This window comes from Perca flavescens, chromosome 18 (genome assembly GCF_004354835.1).
Source record: "Perca flavescens isolate YP-PL-M2 chromosome 18, PFLA_1.0, whole genome shotgun sequence".
Classification (NCBI taxonomy): domain Eukaryota; kingdom Metazoa; phylum Chordata; class Actinopteri; order Perciformes; family Percidae; genus Perca; species Perca flavescens.
In genome coordinates this window covers 27418452-27437815 of record NC_041348.1, presented here as the reverse complement: position 1 = coordinate 27437815, position 19364 = coordinate 27418452, and the positions used below count along the sequence as shown (strand labels likewise).

At 40.2% G+C, this 19364-nt stretch overlaps 1 protein-coding gene across 2 annotated transcripts; it reads right to left on the bottom strand.

The window, feature by feature from the left end:
• Positions 1-137: 137 nt before the first annotated feature.
• On the bottom strand, positions 138-16594 carry trim54 (tripartite motif containing 54). 2 transcript variants are annotated; one of them, XM_028605179.1, is made up of 8 exons: positions 16166-16594; positions 14933-15111; positions 9563-9743; positions 7432-7527; positions 6669-6902; positions 3788-3810; positions 2825-2949; positions 138-1756 (listed from the first exon to the last, which is right to left on the bottom strand). In XM_028605179.1, the coding sequence occupies exons 1-8, from the start codon at positions 16349-16351 to the stop codon at positions 1680-1682; spliced, it is 1101 nt and encodes a 366-aa protein (XP_028460980.1). In that variant the 5' UTR covers positions 16352-16594; the 3' UTR covers positions 138-1679. The 2 variants fall into 2 exon arrangements, with proteins under 2 accessions (XP_028460980.1, XP_028460981.1); XM_028605180.1 differs by lacking the exon at positions 3788-3810 and having other exon boundaries at positions 1671-1756.
• Between the last annotated feature and the right edge of the window lie 2770 nt (positions 16595-19364).

Below are 19364 nucleotides of genomic sequence, written 5' to 3'. Positions count from 1 at the left end.
CAGCACAGAATACAGTGCTAAATCCACTGTATACATTTCCTGTGAGCTATACATAGAGAGATATATTTAAACACAATACACTGGATGTTTTTTTATTTTATTTTTTTATACGGAACAAAAGGAAACAATGTGGGAGGCTAAAATCCGGCCAAGTCAGTCTTCTGGGCTGCTGCAGGAGGAACCACAGATGGATAACGTATAGAAAGGTATAATTTCAATCAATCATTTAGGTGTTTGTTTTTACATGTTGTCTTCATCTTTTTATGTGGCTGAATTCACTCTTGTAGATTTTTCCCGAAGGATTATGGTAAACTTCTATTTCCGTCTCTGTTTTACATTTCCTCAGGACTGCAGCGAGAACCTCGAGTAAAGAACAAAAGACGAATACCATGAGATCAGTGTCATCTTCCCACATCCCAACAATCACCAGTAACTCTCCAGCTGCTCAGCCTAATGTCACACAAACGCAGCACGGAGGAGGATTCTGTTGTTGTTGTTGTTGCCGCCTTTGACTGAGTCAGCATGAATACGCTGATGCTGCCGCCTTCCTGAGTGGATGAGGGGAATCCTTCACTCTCTTTTTACGTAAGTGGTCTTGTTAGAGACAATTTCACACATCTCCTCTGTACGATACACAGTGAGCTGCTGCTGACTTCAGATTGTGCACATTACAATTCATCAGCAGAACAACAAGAACATTTATAAACAGGCTCTGACACATTTGAACAACTTCAGTTTAAGAGCTGTCAGTTTTGTTTTTGCATTTTTAGAAACTTGTTTGTCTGCAGGATTCTCATTGAAACACTTTAAATATGAGGCATTTTATGATGTTCAAGACATGAAGTGAACCTTTAGGGTGCCATGTATTTATTAGGGCTGTAACGATACATCGATCTGGATCGATATATCGCTTCAATGATCATTGATGCAAAGTGAAAATCAAATTGAATTAAATCGATTTATTATTATTGTTATTATTATTATTACCAAGGGGCCCTTTAAAAAAGGTTTCAGGTTCCCTGGAGAATCTTCTACAGCAAACTAAGGAGATGTTTGATTTTATTTAGTTGTAAAACCTGTCTCTGTTCAGATGTGGTCTTTGGTGCATGATTTGAATGGCCTCCATGACAACTGAGCCAGCTCTACCTGCTGATGAAGACTGTGGGATGCAAAAGAAATATGCAAGAAAGGTTAGTAAGTGGACTTTGAGATTGTATGTCTTTTTCGGTCAAAATTGTAGATTTTCTCACGAAAACAGTGACAGATCTATAATTCAGGACTAAATTAACAAATAAAAACCCTTATTAGTCCCTCAAAACTAAATATTATGAATTAGACTCTGTATTATAATGTGTGTCTGTTACGTGTATAAAACAGAAACATTTGGCAAGAAGAGAGACAGAGCTACAGGTTTGTCCGCTCTAGCTGATGACTGGAAGCTGAATAACTAATGTGAAAAGTCTGACACTTTCTAAACCAAAATCAAACAAACCACAAAACCCTGATCAATTCATCAATACAGGTCAACAGGGAGATTCAAGACAGAAACAAACACCTTGTATCCCCTTCTGTTATGTCTCTCAGAGAATATCAAATCATTGTACTCAAATGTTTAACCAATAAAAAAGTCAAAATCTGCACTTGAGTCATTGAAAACAAAAGTTTCCTCTGTTATGGTCTTAAAATCTGGAACAGAAGTCAAGTTCTGACTCTTCGCCACCTTCTGCAGGATCTTCTTCTCCATTATCTCCCACACCTACACACACACACACACACACACAAAAACTTGTTTTTTAATTAAAAGGTCACTGCATTGACTTACGATTACCTTAACCCATGCATACCTAGACTGAAAACCAAGTCTTCACCCTAAAATGTAATTGTTTCCTTTGTAGGGACCTTTTTGTCCCCAAATGTGTCACAGTCCCCACAACGTGGTTAATACCAGTATACACACATTTTTGTTTAGACAGTAAACCGAGCTATTTACTGTAAACCTGTGTGAATGTGAATGGAAGCAAAATTAAATGGTTTCTGATCCTTCTGGAGGTCTTTGTGTAGCTGTGAGGTCAGGTGTTTACTTTTAATGGTTTATATATCATGTATAGTTTGGAGTTTTTACAATACTATACAGTTGTTTTACTTTTAGAAGAGTTAGCTATTACTATATATTGGACGTTTTCCTCATTGTTTTAATATTTGTATCAGTTATCAAAAAAATCATAAAACAAAAAAAGAATATTGGAAAGGGGGGGACAAAATACACACAGGGGAAAGGTCAGTATAAATAAGTACACTTAGTTACTCAAATAATAATCAAACAATAATAAAATAATGCAAATAATAATCAAACCCAATTATCAACCAATCCATCGATCACCTTCATAGCTAATAACTTAATCAAATATTCCAAAAAAAATAAAACTAGCTTCACCTCTACAACAGTAAACTCTCGCTTTTACTTTAAGGGGAGACACTACAGGCGAATAGGGAAACTATTTTAACTTAAAGATATCACTATGAAATTTCCTCATTTGATTATTTACATTGACTATTCTTTTTGTTGTATAACAAGTTTTCTGAAATTTTTATGTTTAAATATGCAAATGAGGCATTATCCAATGCTAACTTTTGGTGAGTTTAGGAGAAATCTACAGACACTAGACATAGTAGTAAAATAAACTCCTAAATGTGTATTTTGGATGTTTTTTCCACTAGTTGAGTACTTTAATTTTAATACTTAAAGTAAATGTACACATACATTATACATTTTTACTGCAGGAGTTTATACTTTAAGTAAAGTATGTTGTTCCACGGTGCGTACCGGAGCAAAAGTTGATGTTCCTCAGCATGTCCGCGAGATCGTCTGTATCGATGAAGAAATGGCTCATACTCTCGTAACCGAGCTCTGGACGCTCCATGTTCGAGGCCCTGGCTGTCAATGCTATCCTGTTAACACAAACACGTTTCAAAATAATAATTCCATCTTTGTTGGGAGTTGCACATGCGCAGTAGCTAGGTAAGGACTACTAGCCAGTCAAAAGCAGAGTATGAGGGCGTGCCATGCTAGCAGCTAGGCGAGCATTATAACGTGTGTTACAAAGTGACTCACGTTTGTCTCTGAAGTAAAGGCTGGACTACAATAGAGCTGTTTGGAGCAGTTTGTGAACAGTGTTTTCTGTTGGAGATGGTAAGTCCCTTTGGGGTGGACTTTGGGCTTTTTCACTTTGTAAACCAATAACGTGCACACAAAAAATATATATAACACAATAAAGGAAAGGGGAAAAGCCAGAAAGCATAATTTGAGCACTTTGAGATAAAGCCTTCTAATCTGCAGCCTGTGTAGTATTGACACATTCAACAATAAATATTAAAGCAGGCAAACACCCATTTCAAAGGTTATTGATGTGGATTTAAAAGAACAATATTGGCTCGATCCATCAGCAAACCAAACACACACACATACACACTCAGTATACACTATCTCATCCCCATGTGGCCAGGACGCTGACGGCAGCATTCAGAGCACATTATTTAGGTTTTTATATCTCTTGGTTGACCACCTGCTACATAAAATATAGCTGATGACTGTTGACAACATAGCGCCGTATGCTATCAGTGGTTGAAAGCAACAAAGTAAATTAACTTAAGTACTGTATTTTAGTACAATTTTGAGGAACTTGTACTTTACTATTGAGTATTTCCATTTCCTGTAACTTTTGTTTTAATATGACCACATTCTCTACATGCAGAATCACAGCTTCACCACAAACAACACTCAACTTACTTTTCCAGTATGACTTTGGCGCTCTATGAGAGTGATGAAGACAGAAAGGAGGAAAGAGACTAAGTTAATCACACTGTGCTTCAGTTTTTTGTGCCAACGATATCAGTCAGAAGTATTTGTCAGACATGTCACCGCATTAAATTAAAAACATGATAATAAGAAATACTGCCAGCTGCCAGAATGGCCTCATGGTGTTTACTACCTGCTGCCACTGTATCTCCTTTAACACCTGCTCTGGCAGAAGATGTGTCTGCTGAGCACAAAACCGAGACACCTGAGGCTCCTACTCTCTCACTCTCTCACACACACACACATAACAAACACACACTTTTGTCAGTGGAGACACAGTGAAGCAGATGCGTTGCATCAGCAATAAGGATGCCTAATTCAGCAACAACCTGAGTGAGGTTTGACCCTCCAACTGTCTGTGGCAAGTTAAACTTAATTTTTTTTAATTTCTCAATCAATCAACCCTCAAATGACATTTAAAAACAATTATTTAAAAAATAATCATAAGTTGTAGCCCGAATTTATACTTCCAGGACACACAAGTTTGTCAAAAATGCCACAATTTTTGCCGTAGCGACTGGTACAATACATGTCCTTTGATACATTTTAAAAAAAACATTTTGTTGAGTTACAAAAGCAAACAGATGTTTCAGTTTATACCTCTCAATTTCAAACGAGTCTGCTGTTGTAGACATGAGATTTAGAAGTCAGTGGAATGCGTGTGTGCATGTTGCCTTCATCAAAACATGTCCGTGCCTGTGATCAATTAGTTAATCGATACAGTAAACTGGAGAGACTGAGCTGCTCTTCATTATCTCTGCAGCTGTATTAATTATGGTGTGTGTGACGATACTGTCGGAGTCTTGAGGTATGCAGGACCAGAGAACCAGCAGTCCTCAGGGGGGTTCGTGGAAGCAGAGTGCCCGACATGGAGGCATACAGCTGGGATTACTGCCCCTGTTTCCCTCCTCACCATGCAGCTGTACACATAAAGCCCTTAATCATCAGTAGCAGCAGCAGCAGACATGGCCTGGGGACAACTGAGCATGGATCATCGTGTCTAATGAACCCTTTAGCTGGGAAATATATCGATGCATGGAAGGAAACTTTGAATGATGGAGGAACGTGAGGTGTGAGGTGAATTTGTTTAAATAAAAAACAACCTACTGCTGAAAAAAATATGCAGTTTATTTTGTGTCACCTGTATGTTTAGCATGAATAAAATGTTTGGTATATAGGGGATTTTATTGATCATATAGTTAAATTAAATTGGAAAGACTGACATTTATAAAGCAGTGATTCCCAGACTGAGGGTTGGAACCCCTAAAAGAAGTTGCAGGATAAATCTAAGGTGGTTAACCGAATAGAATATAAATTGCGTTAGTTTTTTCAGACTTTCCTCTATAATATTTGCATTTAATTTTTGGCTTCTAATCTTGTGAATTAAAGAATCATTTTTGACTATGATTTTACAAGTTTTAAATTGCAAAAGATGTTTGTTTGAAGTTTGCTGTTACACGATGTTTAGAGATTTCCACAAAAATACAATACTTACATTAGGGGCTAAAATCTACATATAAGACCCACGCACCACACTGCTCTGTCATGATATCCACCATCATGTTTAATTTTTGATAGGTTATTACTGATTGCTAAATTGCCATTAAGTCGTACCTAGGTCTCGAAAGAGGGATCCCATTATTTTGTTTTGCCCATATGAGGATTATGTTCCACAGTGTGTTGCTGTGGAAAAAGAGGGTGTAGAAATATATTGGGTTTAGAATAAGAATGTCCAGTAGCCTGGGATGGCCTCGCTGTCTCCTCCTGTCTGGCATGTGTAAGATAAGACGTGTTCAAATTTATTGGAGCAAAAGTGCTCCTGATTTGTTTGATAAACATTTGGAACAGAATGCACCTAATGAAATATCTTAAAGTAATAGACAATCTTTAGGCCATGAGAGAAGAAGAGAATGAGAGCAATCCCAAGGCTAGCGCGCAACTTTGCTATCTTCTCGGAGACAGAAGGTCTGAGTGATATCCAACCGACTGGCGGCCCAGACGCAATGGCGGAAGGAGGAAACTGAAGATGAATAAAAGAATAGGGAAAAGGAAGGTCCGGTGTCAGACCCGGAGAAACTTTGTTGGTGGCTAGGGAGAGAAAGTCTTGAAGGAGCGGCTGAACCATATGCATATGAAATGTCTGTTTGCAATATCATTTTACTAAAGATTGTTTTAGTTTAACTGAACGAATCCTGAGTATTCATTTCCTGGTCTGCCATAATTAAAGGGGAAAACATGAGAAGTGACTGGTGGAATCATCAAAAAGACTCTGGCCATTTGAGCCGGATTAGAATCGGTCGCATCTTTTCCTACAGCTGTCTAAATAAAAGAAAGAAAACCTTCTGTAGGGAAAAAATAAGATCTTTTCCCCATTTTTTGATAATTTTGACTAGACACCAAAAATCAGTTTAGTAATAATTGTAAAAATTTAAATGTTTTATTTATTAATTCAGCTATTAAATTGGCTGCACTTATTTTTATAATTAATTTTAAGTTAATCCTCAGAGACTCTGTAAGTGTACTTAATGGTCCAAATGCTGTTTCATAAGAGCTTTATGCACATTAATGAACTTTTGGGGGAATTAATGAAATGTCATTTTGGTGTTTTTTTCTTGGTCTTAAAGTATTCACATTCAAAGATTAAGAGTCTTAAAAAAAAAACATTGTGTTGACTTAACGATTATTTTCCAGTTTTCAGACCACTCAGGTCACTAAAACCCCAAAAATCCCCAATAAAAAAAAAACAAGGACACTGACTCTCCAGTCATCTAACTCATCCTGCAGGAGCCAGCTGATATAAAGTGTGACCCACCTGTATAAACACAGGCATGTGTGGCTCTTCCATCGACTGAATGGCCGACTCCACCAGCGTTACCGCGACCTCCAGGTGATCGCTGTGCTGACGAATGAGAGATTGGACACGTTTGAGTTTATCGTCCTGTTGTTTGCTGATGAGCCCCACCAGCTCCTGCTTCCGCTCGTCCAAGATGGCCAACAGGCTGTCAAAACGGATGGCTAGCTGTTCTCTCTGCCGTTGACCGTTCTCCTGAGGTGAGAAAAGACACTTTGTGTTGTCTATAAACGTCTGCTTGGGCTGCTTCCTTACTCATTTCGATGTAAGTAAGTGCACTGTACATCTATCATGTGAGAAATATAAATATTACATCAGGACTTTGTATTGGCTGATACATTAACAATATTACACAACAAGGTGTCTTGATATAAGAAAATAACAAATTACTGTGTGTGTGTGTGTGTGTTCTGGTTTAACTACATTCGTGGGGTCCGAAAACCTGGAATACAGTAAACTTGTGGGGTCCGACCAGCTTTGTGGGGACAAAATGCTGGACCCCACAAGTTTAAAGGGCTGTTTGAGGGTTAGAATTAGGTTAGGGTTAGGGTAAGGGTTAAGGTTAGGCATTTAGTGGTGATGGTTAAGGTTAGGGTAAGGGGCTAGGGAATGCATTATGTCAATGACGGTCCCCACAAAGATAGTGAAACGCACTGTGTGTGTGTGTGTGTGTGTGTGTGTGTGTGTGCATGTGTGTGTGCATGTGCATGTGCATGTGCCTTACCTCTACAGTGCGGCAGATTTCTTCCATCTGAGAGATGACTGCCTGGACGTGGTCATTGCTGGCGACTAAGATGGCGATGCCGTCGCTAAGGTCTGTCTGCAAACATCCAGAACATCGCTGACATTAATTTTTATATTTATAGTTTATTAGAGCTTCTGCACAGTTTCATTGTCATGTATTAGCGTAGCAAGCATTCTCATCCTCTATGTAGGCCAACATTAGATCACCAAATGTTTTTCAAATTAACCTTTTGCATAAAGTTGGAGGATCAACAGCTTTCCTCGACCTCATTTGAATTTCAGATGAGTGAATCAGAGACCGAGTGAGAGATGGAGAGACCGGCGCTGAAATGTCAACAAAGCCAACTGCTCAATAACATGCTTGATGCTGCTGCTGCCATCTGCATGACAAAACTGCTGCTTCCTTTGTCTTTGTGTGACTTTGTGTGTCGGCAAATGAGCGATAAAGGTTTCTTTGATGCGATATATTTGATGTATAAGTTATTAAAACAATATCTGGTATCACCGTAAATGACCTTTTTAGATGACTAGCTAACCAGGTGTGTGTCCTGATTTCAGTGGTTAAATACAGTATTCACTTTTATTCTCTGTATTTGCACTAAGTGGCACGTCAGTGTGCATCTTGGTTTGCGGTTCTGAAAAGAGGAAAGTAAGAAAAAAAAAATGTTTAAAATAGAAACCGAAAGAATGTGAGATAAAGGCCACCGTGCTTATAAGAAGTCGCCCACATGCACTTTTTGGAGAAATGTTAGAGTTTAGACTCTTTGATGGACTTTGACCTTTAAAAAAGCTCTAGCTTCCGTTGTGAATAAAAAACCTCCTGAATAAAATCTGCTTACTTCTGATACAACAGCAACAATGTATATACATTCATATTTGGTTTTGGTTTTGTTGCTTTGCCTGAAAGTGAAGTGAAGTGGATTTGAGTGTAGTGAACCAGAGGGAAGGATGGTCAAGAGCGGTAGTATGATGTGATTGTAAGTAGTGAGTGAAGTGGACTGAATTATGTGGAAGGAAATGATGTAAAGTGAAGTGGAGTGGAGTGCACTGGCATGATGCAAGGTGAAATGATGTGGAGCGGCATTAAGCGAAGCTGATTAAAGTGAATTTAACTAAAGTGAAGTAATCTAACGTGGATTGCACAAGAGTAAAGAAAACATCTACTATCAACAGGTTCTCAGGAAGGCTAATGCCATTGTGGAGTATTCTTCTGATCGGGGGGACGCAGGGGGAGTTTGAGTTATTGCCGGCGTCTCAGGCTGCCTGCAGGAAGGACTAACATAAGAGATTTAGGGCATCCTTTGTTCCAGTAGCCATTGGTCGGCTGAACTCCATCAAATGATCACTGTACTGGAGATTCACTCATCGTAAGCTTTCGTCTGTTGCTTCTGCACTTTACAATAGAACTGCTGGGAAGTTCTTTTCAACGAGATCTTGTATTGTTATGTTTTGTTCATATAATGGATGTGATTGTGGACCGCTTGACTTTACTGTGTCTGCAAAAACCAATTTCCCTTAGTGGGACAATAAAACTGAACTGAATGATGTGAAGTGGAGTGGCATCAAGTTAAGCTGAGGAAAGAGAATTGAACCAGAGTTGAGTGAAGTGAAGGAGTGTGGAATCAATTAATGTGAAATGGATGTGAGAACGAAGAAAATGTGAATACGAGTGCAATGGTTGTAAAGGGAACTGGAGTGAAGAGGGATGACGTAAGGGGGGAAGTAGAGCAGAGTGGCACACAATGAAGAGGAGTGAAATAATAATAATAATTGAACTAGAGTGAAGTAAAGTTAAATAAAGTGAAGTAATGTGGAATCGAGTTATGCAAAGTGGATGTGAGAACGAAGAAAAGAGGATTGTAAAGCTGGAGTGACCTGGACTGAGCTGAAATTGTGTGGAGTAGAGTACAGTGAAGAAAAGTGGAGAGGAGTGGTGTGATGTGAAATGTACTGGCAGTGAAGTGATGTGGACTGGGTGGTGTAAAAAGAGGTGAATTGAAGCGGCATTATAAAGCGAAGTGATGTGGAGTGACATGAAGTGACTGGTTAGAAAACGACACCTTGTTATAATAAAAGAAAATCCGATAACGTTTTTTTTTTTTCTTCTTTACCTTCTGTCTCATATAAACGCTGCTGAGCGGTGCCACTTCACAGTCTTTGTGTTTTCCAAACACTTTGCACATGGAGCAGGTCGGCGTCTCACAGGACAGGCAGTAGATATTGATCTTCTCCTCTTCATGTTCTTCACACAGCAGCTGCTGCTTCTGCTGCTCTGGCTTTATGTTCACAAGCCTGGAAGAGACAGAAAGTAGAAATGGATCATCAAACTTTCATGCACAGCTTTATATATACAGTGGGGGAAATAAGTATTTGACCCCTTGCTGATTTTGCAGGTTTGCCCACTTACAAAGAATGCAAAAATCTACAATTTTAATCATATGTACATTCTAACAGTGAAAGACAGAATCCCAAAGAAAATTCCAGAAAATCACATCATATGAATTTATTAAAATTGATAACCATCTGATGAGGAAAAACAAGTATTTGACCCCCTGGACAAACAGCAAGTATTCTGGCTCCTACAAGCCAGTTAGTCTTTCTTTAAGACACAGCCCCAATCCGAACCAATTATCTACATCAAATACACTTACCTCACCTCGTTACCTGTATAAAAGACACCTGTCAACACCCAAACAACCAGCATCCAACATCACCACCATGGGCAAGACCAAAGAGCTTTCTCGGACATCAGGGACAAGATTGTTGATCTGCACAAGGCTGGGATGGGCTACAAGAGAATCGGAAAGCAACTTGGAGAAAAAGATCAACTGTCGGTGCAGTTATCAGGAAATGGAAGAAGCACCACACCACCGCCAACCTCCCTCGGTCTGGGCCTCCACACAAGATCTTGCCTCGTGGGGTGTCCCTGATCATGCGAACAGTGAGGAATCATCCCAAAACCACAAGGGGGGGAACTGATGAATCAACTGAAGGCAGCTGGGACCACAGTTACAAAAGAAAAACGGTTGGTAACACACTACGCCGTCATGGATTGAAATCCTGCAGCGCACGCAAGGTCCCCCTGCTCAAGAAGAAACATGTACAGGCCCGCATGAAGTTCGCCATTCACCACCTGGACGACTCAGAAGAGGCCTGGAAGAAGGTGATGTGGTCAGATGAGACCAAAATAGAACTTTTTGGCCTCAACTCAACTCGTCGTGTTTGGAGGGCAAAGAACACCGAGTACAACCCAAAGAACACCATCCCCACCGTCAAGCATGGTGGTGGCAACATCATGCTTTGGGGGTGCTTTTCAGCCAAGGGGACGGGACAACTCCATCGTATTGAGGGGAGGATGGACGGGGCCATTTATCGTGGAATTCTGGACCGACATCTCCTTCCCTCAGTGAGAGAGCTGAAGATGGGTCGAGGATGGGTGTTTCAGCACGACAACGACCCTAAGCACACCGCCAAAGCAACAAAAGAGTGGTTGAAGAAGAAGCACATCAAGGTTCTGGAGTGGCCTAGCCAGTCTCCAGACCTGAATCCGATTGAAAATCTTTGGAGGGAGCTTAAAATTCGAGTTGCCAGGCGACAACCTCGGAACCTGAATGATTTGGAGGCTGTCTGCAGGGAGGAGTGGGCCAACATCCCTGCCGAAATGTGCACAAACCTTGTCACCAACTATAAAAACCATTTGACATCTGTCCTGGCCAATAATGGCTTTTCTACAAAATATTAACATGCTGTTTGTCCAGGGGGTCAAATACTTGTTTTTCCTCATCCGATGGTTATCAATTTTAATAAATTCATATGATGTGATTTTCTGGAATTTTCTTTGGGATTCTGTCTTTCACTGTTAGAATGTACATATGATTAAAATTGTAGATTTTTGCATTCTTTGTAAGTGGGCAAACCTGCAAAATCAGCAAGGGGTCAAATACTTATTTCCCCCACTCGGCAAAAAACAATGTTTCACAGACATGTGACTAACAGAAATGGAAAAATGTGTCCCTGAACAAAGGATGGTCAAAATCAAAAGTTCCAGGGAAGACCTCCTCCTCGATCACGTGGTTCCCTTCCTGCAGGTTCATCCTGACCTCACCCTCCAGCATGATAACGCCACCAGCCGTACCGCTCATTCTGTGTGCGATTTCCTGCAAGACCGGAAAGTTTAGTGTCCTGCCATGGCCAGCGAAGAGCTCAATCCCAGGACGTCTGGGACCTGTTGGATCGGAGGGAGAGAACCATGCCCCCCAGAAATGTCTGGGAACTTGCAGGTGCCTTGGTGGAAGAGTGGGGTAACATCTCACAGCAAGAACTGGCAAACCTGGTGCAGTCCACGAAGAGGAGATGCACTGCAGTACTTAATGCCGCTGGTGGCCACACCACATACTGACTGTGACTTTTGATTTTGACCATCCTTTGTTCAGGGCCACATTTTTCCATTTATGTTGGTCACATGTCTGTGAAGCATTGTTCAGTTCATTTCGTACTAGTTGAATTTTTTTTTATGTTCATACAAAGTTTTACGCATGTTAAGTTGGCTGAAAATAAAAGCAGTCGAAATTGAGAGGACATTTATTTTTTTGCTGAGTATATATATATACTGTATATATTTTATTCTCAACTTGTGAAATAACCCAAACTGTTCTGATTTAGGGATGTTGGATCACATGATCACATCACTCATAGAAAGAAAATTGATTGAGAAAATGCGTTTTCCTTAAACTTCTTTTCCCATATCTTCATTAGACAAACACACCGATTACATACTGTTTAATTTCATCATTTGTTTTGGATTACAGTATAGTAACTATAAGGGGCAGACATAAAACGTGAAGCACCTAGAAAGAGTTCAAGTGTGGGAGAGAAACCCATGTTTTTACACTGCTAAAAAACATTTTTTCAACCAGAAGTACAACCAGTGTATTACTTTACAAGATAATCCAAAGCACAGCCTTCTTTGCTACCAGCCATCATTTTAAAGCACTTATAATGTGCTTAAAATGCCCTGAAGGGAAGACTTTAGATTTGCATGCACTAGTGGGATCTTGCCCACAAGACTTGGCAACATTGTCTGTATTGTTAAACCAGCTTAGTTTACGTCTGTTGTTGCTGACGTATATATAGACGTCAGTGGATGATGGACGGGAATCGCTTGGCTGAGATCACTGTTGTTTCTTTGTCACCTGGGAACCAAGATGGTGCCAGCTTCCAATAGTATACATCCAACGCACATAATGAATTTCAAACATATTCTGTTCTGCCATATTTGCAATGTACGTGATCCTCTCAATGCCAAACATTTCATTATCATACAAGGGGAAATGAACAACCAGGTCAACAAACACAGTTTACCAAATTTGCCTTTTAAGCCCTCACATGGAGGTCGCAGTGGCACATTTAGGCAGTTGGGACAGTTAAAAGACATCCTAAAAAGCAAAGCCTATTTAACAGATGCAAAAAAAAAAAAAAAAATGATGCAATAATGGGTTCTTCGTATTCTGACGTAGGTGTCTCTGACAGAAATGATGATTAAGTAATGAGAATTGTTTTCCACACATAAATTATTTATTACACATTATATTATTTTAGCCCACACAGATAATGAGGGGAGTCCTGTCCTTCTGTCTCTAATGAGTGCCAACGGTGACTCATTGAGCTTCTATTTCGGAGTTAGGGTGACTTAAATATCAGCGCAGAGTTGTAGTAAGTGTGTACGCTTATAAAACAGAGGCAGATGGACTGAAGAGGCTTCTACTTGGATCATGTTTTTTTTTATACCAATTTGTAAGTAGCAATAGACTTCAAACAAACAACTAAATGATTTTGGGGGGGGCATTTGAGCCTTTAACGAACGAACAGCAAGATATGAACGGGGAGAGAGAGCGAGATGACATGCAGGAAATCGTCTCAGGTCGTACTCGAACCCTGGACCTTCTGCGTTGAGGTATACACCTCAATACATGCGCGCCTGCTCTACCCACTGAGCCAACCTGGCCACAACAACATGTGTTTTCAAGCATTAGTTAGCTGATCAATGAAAATCAAAATAACTGACTAAATTCATGCCAATGATACGTAACACTTGCTTCGATTCAATTACATTTTTAATTCAATTTTATTTTTAGTATCAATTCATAACGAGTTATCTCGAGACACTTTACAGATAGAGTAGGTCTAGACCACACTCTATAATTTACAGAGACCCAACAATTCCCCACGAGCAAGCATTTGGTGCAACAGTGGCGAGGAAAAAGAAAGCAAAAAAACTCTTCATCAAACACCTGTCCTGTTAAAACTGCACTTTTATTGACTCCAACTCCAAACTACATTCTTTTTTTCATCTTGACTTACTTAGGCATTCTTCACCTTTCTATTATGTTATTTACGTTATTATGTTATTTACACATCTTGCATGTAACTTGTAGTCAACAACAAGTGCATCAAAATGCAAATATAAAGAGCGGTATTCATCACCTGAGGGGTAATACACAAAATCAAGAGAGTGCACGTGTTTCCAAACTGGATCAAAATATTTCACTGTCATGTTGTGTGGCACGACCTATTGATCTATTGACAACATCATTCGTCGCATAAGTTGCAAATGAAATCAAATAAATAAAAGCTTTGTATAAATGCCAGCCCACCATTTTATTTCCTAATCTATTTTATAATTATTGTTTTTATCTTATATTATTGTTGGGTATTTTATTCCATTTTATTTTGTATTATATCTCATGAAACGTTACTTCTGCTTCAACCCTGTCTGTATGTATAATTATTATAGTTACTAAAAATGAGGGATAATTAAGGAGAAAATAACCCCCAAGTGTGTTATCAACCATGAATTCAAATTCTCATATCTATTCATGCTGGTATTTTTTGTTGTTTTTTTACTTTAAAACTACTGTATATAATTAAAGCAAGTATCAGATTTTTTTTTATCACCCTTAAAGCCTTAAACTATTGTCTGCAATGAAACTATCTGTCATTATGGATGGATCAACTCTGCATTACTGTCAAACAAAGACTGAAGTCAGAAATCTGAAGACAGTAATAGAATGCAATACTGCTCTCTATTGGTGGTCACTAATGATTACAATAACAATTACAAATAAGAGTCTTACTTCAGATTCTATATAAAGACCTTTTCTTGCCAAACATGTTTGGAAGATGAGACGTGAACATACTGAACAACAACTGGGAACGAGAAAAATAGTTGAATTTAAGGGAATTTTAAAATAATGATTAAAATTCATCTTATGGTTTTGCTAATTATTGACAAATACTGTACATCTGCTTACAATTACATTAAACTGTTAAACCATGCATTACATGTTTATGTAGTGCTGAAGAGTTAAATAAAAAAGTAAAGTGGGATTTGTTACCCATACCTCTCCTGCACACACACACACACACACACACACACACACACACACACACACACACACACACACACTCACTCACTCACTCACCTGGAGGACTCCTGCTGTCTGTAGATGTCTATGATGTTCTCCACCAGCAGGTTCCTCTGCAGACCGAAGACCCCGTGGCGGTCCAGCACCACCTCATGGCGGCACGACGGACAGCGGAAGCGGGTGCCGCTGGAAGCCATGCTGGAGGAGCCGCGGGACTGCCACACAGGGTTAGTTGACTGGAGAAAGAGAGGAAGGACTGTTTTCTTTCTACAATAGTTCCAACATCAAACTGCTCACAACCAGGGCTGTGGATTATCTTGAGTATCCAGGGCCATGATGTGGAAAGAGACATTGCTGTTAAGTTTTTCAAATTAAATTCTGTGACTTTTTTGGCGCTTTGAGCACCACAAGCCGAGTGCCATCTACTTCCATTATATTGGACGGAAAGCAGACATCTCTACGGTCTATATCTCCAACACTGGTCAACTCACACCTAAACTATCTAGACCAGGGGTGTCAAACTCATTTTCACTTGGGGCCACACTGGAAAAAGAGAATCACACCAAGGTCCGCACATGTAGAGTTTATTGGCGTGCTTTTTGTTAATGCAGGTCACTTTTTTTAACATTTTGATAGCTTTTTTTCCTCATTTTTGTTGTTTTTGTGGCTTTCTCAGACATTTGTCATTTTGTAAATTTATTGCTTTTTCCGACATTTTTGTACGCTTTTTGTCACATTTTTGTTGACATGAAGCCCTACAAAAGTCATCAAAAGAGTTCCTTCTGGGGGGAATTTCTGAGTCTGAGTCAGCAAATCTGCCATATTCTGCTTTGAATGTCACGTAATTTGCAGTTTAAAAAACCCTTTCCTGTGTTTTTGGTTTGGCGCATAACTAGGTGGGCCAAAATGTATTGTGAACCCAAATTAATATACGGGCCGGATCTAAATCTACAAGAGGCCGGATTTGGCCCGCGGGCATTGAGTTTGACACATGTGATCTAGACTGATAAATAGCCCTACAGGTTAGAGGGAAAATAAGTATTTTTGATTTTGGGGTGAACTGTCCCTTTAAGTAACATTTTGAATGCAGGACTTGGGAGTACTTATAGAACATGGTATTTCTACTTTTACTTAGGTAAAGGATCTGAGTACTTCATCCACGACCATCACCGGGTGAATGTTTGACACCTGAATTTGAAATAAAGATGAAGCTTGAAATTTAAAAAATTGGTTGAGATGAAAATGGTCCCCAAAAAAATGAATTGTAACCCTCTAAGACATCAGCCTCACCTGGAAGATGTCGTTGGCACACTTGCGGCAGAGGTTGTGCTGGCAGGGCAAGATGACCACGGGTTTGGAGAACATCTCCAGGCACACCGGGCAGATCAGCTGCTTCTCCAGGTTCTCCATGGTGGCTCCTCTGCCAGCGCCGGGCCCAGAACTGCCTGCTGATGGAGGCCTGAGAGCAAAGTTCATCCCCTCCAGGGAGCGGTGAGCAAAAACGTCCAAGAAGACAGAAGAGAATAACAAGCAGCGAAACACAAGTTGGGGGTATATTCTAGTTTTGTTGGTGGTTTTTTTTAAGTCGTATTTTCTCTCCGTCTTCTGTTCTAGCTTTTACAATGGCTCTTTCCCCAGCTGTCTATCCCTTTACTCCCTCTGCCAGCCTGTCTAACCCCTATGTAAAGACCCACCAATGCCCCCTGTCTCTGTCCCACAGCAGCCGGCTTGTTGACTGTTGGTATTTTTAGCTCTTCAGTTTGTTCTGGCTTGGGTTACTGTCTAAACTGCGTTCCCCGGTCGGATCACTGGAAAATCTGGGCGCGGCAGAGGATCAGGACAGTGAATTGTACTGAACTGTATTTATATAGTGCTTTTTCTAGTCTTAATGACTACTCAAAGCACTTTTACATAGTACAGGGACCATTCAGCATTCCATACAAGGTGCCACCTGCTCATCAGATAAACATTCACACACATTTACACTCCGATGGCACAGCATCGGGAGCAATTCGTGGTTCAGTGTCTTGCCCAAGGACACTTCAACATGGGACTGCAGGGCGCCAGGAATCGAAACCACCAACCTTCCGATTAGTAGGCGACCGCTCTACCACCTGAGCCACAGCCGCCCCCCCACCCCCCAGACAGTGGTCTACCAGGGTTCAAATGATAATGTTTGTATGAAGTCTGATACTAAAGAGGGGATCCTGGTGGTATAATGGAACCTCTGGCCGCCATGTTTCAGGTCATTAGCACTTTGGAATAAACAGTTCCATTTCCCAACTTAGACTTCTGTTTGTGACAACAGTACTCAGTACACAGAAGAACTGATACAACTTAGCCTATTGCATTGTCTGGCTTGCTAGAGTCATAGCCATAATAAAAAAAATAATACCACACTGTAGAAGTATACTCTACAAGTACTACAAGCAAAATTCCTGCATTCAAAATCTTACACATGTAAAACTACAAAAGTAAGCATAAAAAAAATACTTCAAGTACCAAAAGTAAAAGTACCCATTATGTGGAATAGTTCACTTGAGAATAATATATATTATATTATTGGATATTATTATTATTATTATTATTGGATTGATGCATTCATGTGTTGTTGAACCTGGTAAAGGTGGAGCTAATTTCAATGTATTAATAAATATATATATATATATATATATATATATATATATATATATATATATATATATATATATATATATACAGTGGGGGAAATAAGTATTTGACCCCTTGCTGATTTTGCAGGTTTGCCCACTTACAAAGAATGCAAAAATCTACAATTTTAATCATTTGTACATTCTAACAGTGAAAGAGAGAATCCCAAAGAAAATTCCAGAAAATCACATCATATGAATTTATTAAAATTGATAACCATCTGATGAGGAAAAACAAGTATTTGACCCCCTGGACAAACAGCATGTTAATATTTTGTAGAAAAGCCATTATTGGCCAGCACAGATGTCAAACGGTTTTTATAGTTGGTGACAAGGTTTGTGCACATTTCGGCAGGGATGTTGGCCCACTCCTCCCTGCAGACAGCCTCCAAATCATTCAGGTTCCGAGGTTGTCGCCTGGCAACTCGAATTTTAAGCTCCCTCCAAAGATTTTCAATCGGATTCAGGTCTGGAGACTGGCTAGGCCACTCCAGAACCTTGATGTGCTTCTTCTTCAGCCACTCTTTTGTTGCTTTGGCGGTGTGCTTAGGGTCGTTGTCGTGCTGAAACACCCATCCTCGACCCATCTTCAGCTCTCTCACTGAGGGAAGGAGATGTCGGTCCAGAATTCCACGATACATGGCCCCGTCCATCCTCCCCTCAATACGATGGAGTTGTCCCGTCCCCTTGGCTGAAAAGCACCCCCAAAGCATGATGTTGCCACCACCATGCTTGACGGTGGGGATGGTGTTCTTTGGGTTGTACTCGGTGTTCTTTGCCCTCCAAACACGACGAGTTGAGTTGAGGCCAAAAAGTTCTATTTTGGTCTCATCTGACCACATCACCTTCTTCCAGGCCTCTTCTGAGTCGTCCAGGTGGTGAATGGCGAACTTCATGCGGGCCTGTACATGTTTCTTCTTGAGCAGGGGGACCTTGCGTGCGCTGCAGGATTTCAATCCATGACGGCGTAGTGTGTTACCAACCGTTTCTTTTGTAACTGTGGTCCCAGCTGCCTTCAGTTGATTCATCAGTTCCCCCTTGTGGTTTTGGGATGATTCCTCACCGTTCGCATGATCAGGGACACCCCACGAGGCAAGATTTTGTGTGGAGGCCCAGACCGAGGGAGTTGGCGGTGGTGTGGTGCTTCTTCCATTTCCTGATAACTGCACCGACAGTTGATCTTTTCTCTCAAGTGGCTTTCCGATTCTCTTGTAGCCCATCCCAGCCTTGTGCAGATCAACAATCTTGTCCCTGATGTCCGTAGAAAGCTCTTTGGTCTTGCCCATGGTGGTGATGTTGGATGCTGGTTGTTTGGGTGTTGACAGGTGTCTTTTATACAGGTAACGAGGTGAGGCAGGTGTATTTGATGTAGATAATTGGTTCGGATTGGGGCTGTGTCTTAAAGAAAGACTAACTGGCTTGTAGGAGCCAGAATACTTGCTGTTTGTCCAGGGGGTCAAATACTTGTTTTTCCTCATCAGAAGGTTATCAATTTTAATAAATTCATATGATGTGATTTTCTGGAATTTTCTTTGGGATTCTGTCTTTCACTGTTAGAATGTACATATGATTACAATTGTAGATTTTTGCATTCTTTGTAAGTGGGCAAACCTGCAAAATCAGCAAGGGGTCAAATACTTATTTCCCCCACTGTATATAAAATCAATACAATGTGATGCAGTTGGTGGGTGTAGTTCGATAGAAAGAAAATAGTTTCTACAGTACATGAAACTGCTCTCAACCAAGTCTGCGGATCTTGAATATCCGGCTCATGATTTCAGGAAAGAGACATTGCTGTTGAGTTTACAAATGTATTTTTT

Bases quoted from the DNA above. Each gene is read 5' to 3' on its own strand.
- trim54 (XM_028605179.1), bottom strand. From the start codon at position 16,351: ATGAACTTTGCTCTCAGGCCTCCATCAGCAGGCAGTTCTGGGCCCGGC. The intron at 7,528-9,562 runs GTAAAGAAGAAA...GGATGTTTGCAG, and splicing joins GCGTTTATATGAGACAGAAG to ACAGACCTTAGCGACGGCAT. The intron at 2,950-3,787 runs GTAAGTTGAGTG...TTGTGTTAACAG, and splicing joins GCCAAAGTCATACTGGAAAA to GATAGCATTGACAGCCAGGG.